The 13644-nt window shown below is 32.0% G+C and overlaps 4 protein-coding genes across 5 annotated transcripts in view; 3 read left to right on the top strand and 1 right to left on the bottom strand.

Annotated features, from left to right (window-relative positions):
- pb (homeobox proposcipedia) overlaps positions 1 to 2437 on the top strand; it is a 57615-nt gene extending 55178 nt beyond the window's left edge. For both annotated transcript variants that reach the window (XM_073073155.1, XM_073073154.1), the window contains exon 4: positions 191 to 2437. In XM_073073155.1, the coding sequence (XP_072929256.1) occupies positions 191 to 1597 (1407 nt within the window). In that variant the 3' untranslated portion in view covers positions 1598 to 2437. The remainder of the gene's footprint in view (positions 1 to 190) is intronic.
- Positions 2438 to 3245: 808 nt separating this feature from the next.
- On the bottom strand, positions 3246 to 5671 carry Pfdn5 (prefoldin 5). Its single transcript, XM_073073163.1, has 3 exons — positions 5419 to 5671; positions 5097 to 5306; positions 3246 to 4049 (listed from the first exon to the last, which is right to left on the bottom strand). The coding sequence occupies exons 1-3, from the start codon at positions 5518 to 5520 to the stop codon at positions 3876 to 3878; spliced, it is 486 nt and encodes a 161-aa protein (XP_072929264.1). The 5' UTR covers positions 5521 to 5671; the 3' UTR covers positions 3246 to 3875.
- An 826-nt stretch (positions 5672 to 6497) lies between these two features.
- On the top strand, positions 6498 to 8694 carry Grx3 (Glutaredoxin 3). The gene is made up of 4 exons (XM_073073160.1): positions 6498 to 6751; positions 7278 to 7446; positions 7803 to 8068; positions 8453 to 8694. Exons 1-4 carry the CDS (start codon positions 6702 to 6704, stop codon positions 8628 to 8630), a joined length of 663 nt encoding a protein of 220 aa, XP_072929261.1. The 5' UTR covers positions 6498 to 6701; the 3' UTR covers positions 8631 to 8694.
- Positions 8695 to 9018: 324 nt separating this feature from the next.
- On the top strand, positions 9019 to 12951 carry LOC140742287 (golgin-45). The gene is made up of 6 exons (XM_073073157.1): positions 9019 to 9177; positions 9284 to 9780; positions 10254 to 10391; positions 11285 to 11346; positions 11429 to 11813; positions 12579 to 12951. The coding sequence occupies exons 1-6, from the start codon at positions 9150 to 9152 to the stop codon at positions 12720 to 12722; spliced, it is 1254 nt and encodes a 417-aa protein (XP_072929258.1). The 5' UTR covers positions 9019 to 9149; the 3' UTR covers positions 12723 to 12951.
- Positions 12952 to 13644: the final 693 nt, after the last annotated feature.

Genomic DNA, 13644 nt, shown 5'->3' on the forward strand with positions numbered 1-13644 from the left:
CTACGTTACATTGATGCTTTAATCCCCGAGGACTTGCCAACCTTACAATTCCTTTTAAAGCATAATACTGTAACACAGAAACTGCCACTATAAAGAATAAATAGTTGTGGGTAATGGTAGAGCCGCCACTGTCTAATCAAAAAGAGTTCACCTTAAAATCAATTACTCATATCGTTAATTTCCATTGCAGGTAAAAGTGTGGTTTCAAAACAGACGTATGAAACACAAAAGACAAACTTTAAGTAAAAGCGAAGATGGTGACGACAAGGACTCTACTACGTCAGAGGGCGGCAAAAGCAAGACGGGACTCGACAAATTTCTCGACGACGACGGCCCATTATCCGGTAAAAAAAGTTGCCAAGGTTGTGAATTACCACCAGGCGCCCTATGTTCTCCAACTGAGGATTTGCCAGAGCTTTCTTCGCGCACAAGGAATAATAACACTCCTAGCGCGACAAATAACAATAGCTTTGCCAGTGACGGCGCGTCTAGTGTTGCTTCATCATCGTCATTGGACAAATTGGCCGAAGATGACTCCCGAGATGAACATCCTGCTAACAGCGCGGTGGTTGTAGCCCCAAGAATCTTGGCCAAAAGAATTAAGCAAGAATCAAGAAAACGCTCGCCGTCGCTAGACGCCAACGGTTGTAAAGTATCGCCGTCTTCGTCTAAAGACGGACTTGTTGTAGTTGCTGGATTGCCAGATGGTGGCAAATTTTCTTCAGTCAATCTAACACCATCGTCAACTCCAGGAACTCCCTCCAGTATGCATCAAAGCCCGCTAGGTCATTATCCCCGGCCTTCGCCCCCCAACGCATCGGCAACTCAACCTCACACGCAAACAGTACCAAACGCTATGCCACCCTACGTTATTAGAGGTAATGCACCTCCTGGGCAATTTGTACCCCATCCCGACTTTCGAATGGATTCCAAACAATTCGTTGGCAAATTGACACAATATCAACAAAACAATAGAGCCTATGAAGCCTACGGGCCAGCAATACAAGGCGCCGATCAACATGCCTACGTTCGAAATCAACAACACACAAGACAGCAGGATGGGTCGCCATCCGCCAGATCTACGAATGGTTCCAGACAGGCTTATCCTCACGAAATCTATCAAAACTATGGTTATACAGCATACGGAAAAGAACAAGTGGCATATGGTCATCCCGGATATGAGCAACCACAAGGATATCCAGGAGAACACATGGCTTATCCAAATAGCCACTATGGCTACCATTACCATGAGAGTGGACAGCATGATCACGCACATGGATACTACAGTGGAGAAAATCCAAAGAATGCTCACGGCAATGAGTATGGGAAGAACGCATATTACGATACAAGTGCTTACGGAGCTCCACAAAGTGGTTCGACGACGGCACCTTCGTACGGTCCAAGCAACCCACAAGGACCTGTAACAGCGGAGGCGTACAGTGCTGGAGAATGTGCAGATGGGTACGGTTCCTTCCAGCAGTTCTACGAGGCGACACACGCCGCGCCAGCAACAGGCGACAATTCTAACTCGTCTTCAGATTTCCATTTTCTTAGCAACCTCGCAAATGATTTTGCACCGGAGTACTACACTATATGAGATAAGGACTTCGCCGAGCAGGCGAGTGATCTGTTCGTGTAATGATGTTCAGCGCTTGAACATCTATGACGTGTATAAAAGAATGGACTTATAATAAAGGTTACGGTGTTGAAGTGATACGTATTGCCGGAGGCGATAAATTTCACGTTGGTATAATCACATTTTTGTTATTTGTACGATTTACTTAAACATACAATATGTTATAATAAGAAATAAGGAATAATGTAACAAATTGTAAATATCTACTAGCTTTTACTTTTATTAGAATAATAATACAAATGATTTTATTAATACATACATAAGAATGGATAAGGTGCTCTTAACTTTGGCCACAAAACTAACGAGTAACATGAACTGGCAAACATTGTAAGTACCTTTGTGATGGTCATCCAATTGTATTATAATCTTTATAAATACTTGTCATAGGCACTATTGAATTAAAATATTATACGTATGGCAAGGGTCATATTATGATCTCCGAGACATTACCTACTCTTTAATAGCATATTTATCTGGCTTTTAACATTGTTTACAATTGTACGTACCTGCAGTTAAAATAGATGTAAATTTCGTATCTCGCCCACTTTTTAAACGTTTATATTGTGTATGTAAACACCTTTTCACGTGTTCATGAAATTTTTAATTAACATTTCATTTCAAATAATTAGAAATGGTTAACAAAATTAAGGAATAGTCGTTGCCTTATTTAGTTAATATTGTTTTGTGAGTATTAAGACATAATGTAGATAAATAAACATTAAGATAGTTTATTAAGCGACTTATGTAGATACCAGCGCTATCATTTTGGCCTATAAAATAAAATAATTTGGTGTCGCATAATTGTATTTTATTAACCCTCGTCTATCCACAAATAATCATTAAGACAAATCATTTACGAGCTACACAGGATAACTATTCTTAAATATCTTAAATATATAAATTTCATATGAATCTAGATTTATAAATTTTCAAAACTCTATGCATGTGCTTATTATCCCCATAGATTAGATTAGTAAAGATACTTCGCCGCCTTGAAATTGAATGAAGCCACAAGCGGCTTATTAGTAAGTTCTTTTTTTGAATTTTTGTCAAATAAAAACATTTTTTGAGAAAATTTACGAATAAATGAGTAATACTGCGTAATTTGCATACTAAATAAATAATTATTTCAAATATTTTAGGGACATTTTAGCACGGAGACGTGGCAAAACTTTTTTACGCAACTATTTCAATTCTCAAAACTGGGTACATTTTCTTGTTAGGAGTAAGTAATCTTTACTAATCTATGATTATCCCAAATAAGAAAGCTTTCTAGAATAATTTTATTGGTTTATGTCAATTAATAAGTAGGTATTTATTAAAAACCCCTACCAATGAATCAATCCTATCAGGCAAATGAAATAAATAAAAGAGAGCTCTATTGGTGTCCGTTAGAGAAATAAGCTCATAGAATAGCACTCCAGAAATGCCTTGCAACATAACTTATTCAACATCATTCATGTCGAAGGTAAGACCAAACGAAGGAATAACAAGTTGCTCAAGTCTTAACAATCTCCTAATATAGAGGGCCTTCCAAACAGATCTTACATTATTTTTCCTTTAATTTCATAGGGTATTAGATGAAATGATATAAAAATAAGACATGCAGTAAATTGTTAAATACTTTTAATAATTTATTTGTTGCCCATTCAAACAAAAAAGTTTATCATACAAAATGGCAATCAATACCTGTATATTTTGTGATCATTGAATAACATAGTTTGGTTGCCAAAAATGAATTAAGATTTGACTAACATAAATTAACAGAAATATGTAAATAGAATATGTATCATAAAAAGCTTACAGTGCAGTATTGGTTCTAAATTTAAAACTGGTCATTTTATTTTTACTTGTCAATGAATGCTAGTCAAATAAAAATTGTGTGGGAATTGCCAGTCTCTTTAAGAGAATTTTAAATATTATTATTTTAAATTGTGAAAAAAATCTAACTGATCAAAATTATTTATCTATATTGTATCTAAACAGCCATGACATGCTAAAAAAAAGTATAAAACAATGGACCTCTTTCCTGTCACACATGTATTAGTGAACACATGTGTGTGGCCTGCATTACAGAAAACATATCTATAAAGATAGAATACATGTAGATAACATCCATGTGGACACGAAACTGCATGACAGGAAAAGACCGGAAATGCATAGTTTTGGGTGTACATTTGTTATTGCGGGATTAAACACTTAAAAGCAAGCAAATTAGTAAACGGTATATAATTTAACGTTATGAGGTGGATGCTTTTCGTGCTTGTGCCTGAGCTTGCATCTTCATCTCCAACATCATACATATAGCCTCTCGCACTTTCGTTTTTTCTACACCCATCATTTGAATCTTTTCCATTTGTTCTGTCACAAACTGTACTTTCCTTTTGAAGTAGTCCTTAGCACCTTCTATGTCCTGTAATAGAATGTCGCTCTTTTAAAGAAACAGATCTTTTATATCTTCAACAACCTACATAATTCCAAGATATTAACTTGTATCATTTTACTAGACACACAACACACAATATACGGAATATAAAGAGCCCAAAACGAAACCATATATTTTTTTAAATAAGCATGAAACTTCACATTCACCATAATTGAAGATGCTATTTTATCTTTTTAAAAATAAATCTCACTTTTTAAATAATTTGTTTTAGTATTTTGTGATAATAGTATATTTTAATAGTAAAAATAAAGCAACAAAATCATATATAATAATAATAATATAATTTTATCAAACTACTATGTAGAGGTGCGCAAAATATATCACTAAAGTGAAAAGAGAGAGATATATCTTTTGAACTCAGTGATATATATCACTCTTTTAGCTCAGTAGCTCACTTTAGCTCAGTAGCTCTGTAACAATATAAGCGTCATTATATATCAGTATTTCAGAAAATCAGATCAAAATGTTTTGCTGATCAAATTATCACAGCCAATGCTATTTGTATATCCCTATTTTCATGTCCTTAGCAAAAAGAAAGATTTTAGTTTACTGTTTAATACGTAAACATAACTGTTATGTACAAAGAGTATAGTAACCTATATAGGGTTATGTATCTCAATCAATGCATTTGACTCAATTCAGACTCACTCAGTCAGTCGCTCACTTGACTCATCACTGACTCGCGAGTGAGTATAACACTGTTGAGTTGAAGAAGATCTTATATCCAGAATCATTTGAACCTATGAACTCGACCATGTAACGAGATATAAAAGATATAATCGGAGTTGATGAGGGATTAGCTCTTTGGTGAAGATATGTATCTTTTATACCATTCACTCGCGAGCTACTCAATTCTACTACTATGACAAAATAATATAAGATGTGAAGCCAGCTGGGGCAATTGTGGAGCTCAAGATATAACCATATGGATGAAATTACAGGTTAAATACCCTCACATTATAAATACAAGCCAGATTATCATATCCATAACATATAAAGAAATTAAATCCTTACTTTCTGAGCATAATATCCAGTACCAATATCAATGATGACATTATCTGTGTCCATTAGCGTGCCTGGTACATACATAGATCCAGTTAAAGGAACTAGAATGGTTTTGCCTTTCGTCGCTGGTGTAATCTTCTCTACGCTCTCGCCTGACTCTACAAACTTGCTTTGAGCTATTTTCAGTGTTTGCAACGAATCTTGAAAAACGTTTAATTCCTAAAACATAAATTAGAAACATCGCAATAAGTATTAATCATGATGAAAACAGTGCATATTTGTTCGATATTTGAAACAAAGTAACAATAAGTAAATACAATTCATAACTTACTTGATCTAATTGTTGCTTAAGCTGGGCCAACTGGGGAAGACTTAATTTAGAAAGATCGATTTGATGCATGCCTGGAGCCGGTGCAGTTGAAACCGATGCCATTTTTTCGAAAATATATTATTTAAATAGTTCTCAAAGGTCAGTCGAATTCAATTCAGCTTAATATTCCCCTTATTTAAAACATAATTTATATAACCTCAATCTCACCGCCCTGGCTCAGCATAACAATACAGATAAAAAATTAAAATATACATTTATACAATCTGACTATGACAACTGCATCGTACAGTGTTGCCGAATATCTAGCCTCAATATTGCCAATCCGCCTAGTTTAGAGGATGTAAATTTACATTTAAGTAGCCTAAGAATTACGATGGTAAATGTATAAATTATTGCAATAGTTTAACTCTAATGTATTGGAAAAAAAGTAAATGATAATGTGAAAATATAATCAAAAACATTTTTTTCTAGTAATATCAACTATTGGACCTTCATCTTCATCTCTTGCAGTCATTAACCAGATACTTACATGATTTTATTTTAAAAATATATTCTCTAGATTTATTTAGTAATGATAGGATTATAATGAATAAAAATAATGGGTAAATTTATTATATTATCTGCTTTATTTTCACTGCTCCCGCGTTAAGTACTCTAAAGGCAAGGCAAGTTGGAGATTTTATACTCTACTCTAAGGCAAGTTGGAGATTTTATAAATTAACATACAAAAGTCATCATTAGCCTAAAAGTCGGTAAATTCCTTAAGCTGACAGCAGTATCCCTATAATCTCGATCAATATATTGACATCAAGTTGACTGATATCACAGACTATAATAAAATTATATTTGGCATTTTATTGCAAGAAAACAACGGCTTTTCGTCCTTTTTACAGTGGTATGTATTAACTTTAGTACTCAGACTCACCACTCACTGAAAAACGATGTACTTGTCTGATTAATATCATCAAATTAATCGACATAATGATTCATAAATATTGTATAACAATACTGATGAAAATGATAAGTAAATGACATTCTGACCATTGACTAAAATTTAAATATGAATTTGATACTCTGTGACTATAACTATGATGAATCTATGGTGCCTAACCTATAATGTCATTCTGTAGGTTGTGATTGTGAAAGAATTATTAAAATAGATCGAACATTAAATATAATTCAAGTTGTTGAACCAGAATTTACAATAATAAAAGCACATAGTGTCCATTTTTTAGCAAAGAATAAGTATCGTAAGTTAATTGCCAATATAACCTTAAAAAGAAATGTCGGTCAATAGAATCGATACAACCGAGGATTTCTATAGCTTTATTAAGTAAGTATACAAGTAAATATTGTTTAGGTATTCCATATTCGAATATATTCAGACAGTACAAAGTCGATATACATAAAGTTTAATTCCAAATTAAAATATTAGGTTTCTTAACATTCCCAAGTATTAATTGTTTTAGATATTTGATTATACAATTAATTATAAAACAACGCACTTCTAATTATTGCGACGTTTTATAAGATGCTTGTAATATATTGTCAGGTTGACTAATAGCCTTGTTACATAAGATTATAACTTTCACAAAATAATTAATGGATAAACTTACCTCTTTTTTTATTCCTAATAATAAATACAAATTTACTTACCTAACCGATTTTATTAGTTAATTAATAAATTAGCATATTCATAAAATTGTTATGGTAATATTTTCTAATGTGAAAAAAATGCACTATACAAATATATTATTTATTTCTGTCTTAACTAATTAGTGTTAATTGATTGTACACTTTTCGTTTGTTATGAAAATAAATGGAATAAAAAACATTTTATATTTTTTTTAATTTTCCAGGAGTCCCGCCCTCACCGCAATACATTTTTCAGCAGACTGGGCAGCACAATGTGGTCAAGTTACAGACGTGCTCACAGAACTATTCAAAATTACAGAAATACAAAGCAGTGGAAGTAAATTTGGTATTTGTGATGCTGAAAAATTAGCAGAAATCTCATTGAAATATAAGGTAATATAAAAATTAGTGTTTTTTAGTTACATTTGATAGTTTTAGTTCTCGTAGCATAAAGATATTTTGGTAAAAAATATCTTATAACTTTTTTTTATAATATTTGTTGCCAACAGCACCTATTTTGTTAAAATCAGCAACTGTCATGCCATGTCACATTTTGAAAAACTTTTCCATGTATTTGTATCTTATAATGATAAGATATACAAATACATGGGAATTTGTTCATTACTCTTTGCAATTGGGCAAAAAGTGGCTTCACATTCGAAAGTCAGGGTTAACTAATTTTTATTCTGTTCTGTTTTATTTTGTTCATCTACAAATAATACATTTTTTAAGTAAAAACTTTGTTCCAGGTTGATTCAGTTCCCACTGTATTGCTTTTTAAAAATGGATCACCAGTGGACAGAGTCGATGGGGCTGACATAGCACAGATCACAGCCAAAATAAAGTCACATAGTCAAGGCAAGGCTAGTGCAGTCACCGCTGCTAAGCAACCCTTAGAGGAAAGACTGAAAGCACTCATTAATAAACACAATGTCATGGTATTTATGAAAGGAAATAGAGATACTCCGAGATGCGGATTTAGCAGAACTCTTATTCAAATTCTCAATGAAACAGGGTGGGTATTAATAATATAATGAAACTTAGATAACTTTAAACTTTGGATTATTAAAAATATAAGGTATCATGTTTTACTACTTTTACATTAAAAAAAAAAGTATTTTTATTCTTCTATCCATAAAAAGGAGGTAAATTTATCTTTCTAGTCCTAAATGAAGAGTTGTTATACAAGGCTGTTTGAAAATGAAACCTATGCATTTAATAACTAAGATTTCTATCATCATACATGTATTGTATAACATAATTATAGTGTATGTTATGTAAACATACAACTTTAATCTGTTTGTTGTAAATTTAAGATCAAAGATCAGAAATGTCCAAGTTGCTTATCTATGCCATATTCAATAACATAGCTTTATTAAAAACATACATTCTTTTACAGAATCCAGTATGATACATTTGATATCTTGACTGATGAAGAGGTCCGCCAAGGATTGAAGGAATACTCTGATTGGCCAACCTACCCCCAGCTTTATGTTAAAGGGGAGTTAATTGGGGGATTAGACATAATTAAGGAGATGCAAGCTAATGGAGAATTAATGCCTGCACTCCAATCCTAAGTAGTTAATATGGAAGATCCTTTGGTTGAGATTTATTTATTACAATAAATTTTTGGGTATAAAATTGTTTTTTTTTTATAGTATACTTAATTAAGTATAGTCCGCGCTAAACTGCTAGTCCGCTCTGAAGTTCACGACGCGATTCTTTTCTATATTCAGAGCGGACTACCAGTTTTACGCAGACTATATCAATATAATTAATGTTTAATATATCTAGTTGCTATGTATTAAGCACTCTTAAAGTTTGAATAATGGCTTAATTAACTTTTATTGTCATTTAATTTTGACATGTATTATTAATCTGTAAAAATTATTAAAAAGGTTTTTGCCTTTATTTCTGAGAACTCCCAATATTTTTTCAATCTGACAACACTGATGAAGTGATGACATTGACAGATGGTCAACTGATCAAGTTTGACATCAACGTAGACGACGTATACAATAAATAATTTTATTTGCATAAAATTACGTTGTGTGGCTTGTTAATACTGAAATTGTTCAAAATAACGTTACCTAATCATGAATTCTTCATCTATCTTTAATCCAAGTAAGTATATTGTTGTTAAAAGCTGTCTACGTAAGTTACACTTAATTGTTGTGCAAATTAATAGAGCAAAACATTTCACTACATTCTATTTACTTCCGTCAATCAGAAATAATGCGCAAACCAAGGACCGCTGGCGATGGAATGGAATCTGAAGAAAATGTCACTGAGTTTCCAAAAAAAGTGGAACTGAAATCAATTTTAAAAACAACTAAAGAAGTCATAGTACCTGGCCGTCTAGTTCAGATATATCCTGCTAAGACATACGTTAAGGAGAAAAAGAGTTCGCAGATATATTCCAAGAGCCCGAAGTTCGTGCCTTACGAACCGTACACTGGTGCTGTTAAACCAATGACTCCAAAAATTGCTTCGCACAGTTCCAAAAAGTCCAGAAACAATATGGACATAAACACTCTAATATCACAGATGTCGCAAATGAACACAAATCTGAATGAGTTCAGGCCGAGACAGAAGTTGCTATCTACTGGAGATAAATCTACCGCAGAAACTGATAAAGGTATTGCAGAAAGTGAATTAAAGAAAGAACTGGATGCCCTGACAAAGGAAAATGAAATTTTGAAAGAACAACTGAAGCAGCAAGCTCAGGTATAAGGTACTTTATTTTTATATGAAAATAGGCTTCAATTTGGAATAGATGTCTGCTTGCCGGGATATATTCCGGGGGATTCTGGAACTGCTATCACACATGAATTGCAAACTTGTAATGGTAATTTTTAGGGTAATAAAGATATTAATGTTCAAACAAAGGCACATATTCTCAGACAAGGAACTTTTCTTAATTTTTAAGTTGGAAGTTGTTTTCAATTCAGTTGCATTTTAATCCATAACAAAAAACTTGATAATTGCTTATTTGCAAAAGATCATTTAATATAATAAGTAATTGTTTTCCAAAGATACCATAAAAATTGCTATATAAATGACAAACACATATCATTTTAAGTTATCATCAATTATCATTTTAAATACATTTTATTTGTAGTCTCATTAAACTGCTTGTTTTATAATAGTTGTAAATCATTGTTATGCATCACTAAGCAGCTTTTTGTTTTTTTTTTCAGGTAAACAAGGAACTGAAAACAATGCTAGTGGCATCCATGGGTGAAGACCTTGAGACTCAAGTGCAGTCTCTAAATGAGGATAAGAAACATTTGGCAAATGCCTTGCTTAATTCCGCTCAACATTTATCGACACATCAGGTAGGCAACACTTTTTACCTAAGGAGCACTTATATAAATTATTTTATTTTTCCGCTTTAGCTAATTTTATAATCAGTAGGCTGAATATTCTTAATTAATGTGTATATAAAAAGTGTAATTTTGATTTTTATCTCACACTATTATGCACAGGGCCTGATTAATCCTTAGGCTAATTAGGCTGCAGCCTAGGGAACGAGGATCGGGAGGGCACACCAAAATTGTGTCTTCCGCAATATTAATCTAGCATCACTACCCTACAAATTTCTACTAGACCGAGACAAAACACTAAAATTAAATGCACTGTGAACTGAAAAAGCTTGGGAGTCCCTAATTTTAACAATAAATTTTAAAATTTTTAACTAAGCCAATACAAGTCATGCGGCCAAACATAACATGTATTTTGTTTTCTAATTGGTAGCCTGAAGTTACTTATCATGATTTTGGGTAATGCATGAGATGCTAGTTTCAGGCTAGTAAAAAAAGTCAAAACTAATATACTTTTGAGGTCTATCGTAACGTTGGGGACGCATCTTCATAATTAGCCTAGGGTGGTCAGAACTTTTGATCAGTTGCTGATTATGCATATTAATGCTTTAATATTGAAGAAAGAATCATATTCATAATCTTCATATTAAGAGGAGAGCCTTGTATAATATTGGTACTATAAAATAGTGATGATGATACATACTATTATAGTACAGAGTATTTCTATTTACTAATGACAGACAGTATTGTGTGCTGTATCACTATGTTTTCTTTTGAACAGTTTGCTATATTTGCTATCAATTTATTTTCTATAACAAGTCACTTACGAGTACTTATGTATTGGAATTAGGCAGTCAATAATGTATTACAGAAATTACTTCTTAATAGTTATTATTCTTGCATTCCAGGAACAAACTGAATGGCTTGCAGGACAATGTGAAGTATGGCGCAGCAAATTTCTTGCAAGCAGGTAATATAATCCAAGTTATATTAATCATATATTATCTTTATTGCAGTAATAGACATAATATTAAATGAATAATTTTTTATAGTTTAATGGTTGAAGAACTAGCAGTCTGCAAGAAACTGTTGACTGAGAAAACTGTTAATTTGCAACAAGCAATCAAACAACTGTTAGATGAAAGATGCAGAGCAAGGGACATGATGTTATGTACATACAAGAATTTGTACAGCCTTCATGAGAATTGGCTAGAGAATATCGCTATTTCTGAATATACCGGCACCAACCAACTCTGTAATAGACCCATTGGAAATCTCCATTTCAATGCAACAATGCCACATTCCACAAATATATTGGATATGGCATCCGTCAACTTAAAACTTTCGGAGAATGTTTGTAGCACAGTCACTAAACAAGACATTAGTCACCTCAACAACTTGTCGACGATAACAGAAGGCGAAAAATATGCTGAAAATGTAAGTTCTAAAATGCTGACACTATCTACAAAATAAGTAAATCGTTACAAATATTGGCATTCCCAGAATTTATTTATGTTTATGTATAGTTATTTTTAAATTTACGAGTAGATAAAGTTTTATTACAATAATTTCCATTTACAGTATATTGAGCTATGAGGTTCATGGGATAGTGTAGGAAATATTTTCTTTGTGTTAAATTTATGAGTATATAAAATTTTATTATTACAATGTCAATTGATAGTATTTCAAACTATGATTTTGTAGTACCTACAGTGTTGGAAATAATTTGTCTTACTAGTCCTTAGGTAGTGGAATTCACTTCTTGTCTCTCTTAGATATGGAGAGGGATCCATTTCAAGATGCAATATAATAAAACGATTGCAGCTATCCAAATTGTAAATATACCCTATTTGCTAGTACAGATATAAGTCTGTAATATATTTATCATATAATCAGTTCACTTGCTCGTATCATAAAATTACCAGATTAATTATAAGATTTAAGTGCATGTAAGATAATGAAATTGTGTGTATTGGAAATCAGAGTAATATATGTTTATATAGTACAGATCTTTGTATGGTTGATTGATAGTAGCAATTTTCCAGGGAGCATGATATACTATTCATACAGGATAGTTTTATATGAACGTGTATTTACATATCAGTATGTTTTTGGACAAATTCCAACTGTTTTTAACTTACGTACATTGATGACGTTACACTAGTAATTTTCATTTAAATGTATTTAAATTACTAATTTCAGGTCATGGCCATGCCTTTGGATGTAAAACGATTGAATGAAGAACCAGTGAATGCATTAGTTCACCACGCATACAACAACAGTGCAAATATAACACCTCCGGTCGCCTCGTGTGTTCATTGTAATGGGAAAGTCCAATTATTATAATGTACAAGAGTTTTCATTGTATTATAATTAAAGCGCATTATTAACAGAAAGTACCTAAAAATCTTCCAAAGTAATGTGTACCTATTGTGTGACTTATTTATTATTACGTCTGTAAAATATATCGTAGTGATTAATTTGTATGCGGTCCTACGTGTTCGTATACATCATACGCTGCAATAAATTTTGTAAAATTAAAATAATACGATTATTAAATTCCATTGTTTTTAAAGTCGCATTTTTATTGTTATAAACCTAATATGTTATTAAATTGTCAAAATTTAAAATCTTTTTTATGGTATCAATGGCCCATATAAAGGAAGGAATTATTAAGAGGCAATTAATTGAAAAACTCATTGAATTTAAGGGAATAAAATAATATTATCCTCTATAATATTATTTTATTATCCTCTATAATATAATATTATTTTTTCATAACAAGCCAATATTTAGTAAATTTTGCTTAAAAATGAACATTAACCAACGTTACGTCTTGACATGATTTCATAATCACTAATAATTTCACGTTTATAATATCGGGTGCAAATCTGTATTTGTATACATTGAAGTAGTTAGATAACGAAGTTATTATGAAATTAAACTGTTATCAGAATAATTATCGTTAATTTGCACTGCCATAAACGAATTCGTATATGCATATTAAAATCACAATTTAAAAATACTTTTTATCGATTACTGTTTATTGGTAGCGTAATCATTTTTGTAAGGGTCATAATGTCAAGATGATAAATACTAACCATGCATTAAATATTTCTTTTCCCAAATATTAATAGTATTAAATATTTTTTTAATATAAATATTGTTGCTGCAAACTGTACTACATTATATCTTGTCATACTTTTACAGCTAATGATGGTAAAATACAACTATTTTACTTATCAAAGGTAAAATATTAAAGTAGGTA

The sequence above is a fragment of the Epargyreus clarus genome, unplaced genomic scaffold (assembly GCF_041222505.1).
Source record: "Epargyreus clarus isolate Ecla_fem2 unplaced genomic scaffold, WU_Ecla_fem_2.2 ptg000005l, whole genome shotgun sequence".
In the NCBI taxonomy this organism is placed as follows: Eukaryota; Metazoa; Arthropoda; class Insecta; order Lepidoptera; family Hesperiidae; genus Epargyreus; species Epargyreus clarus.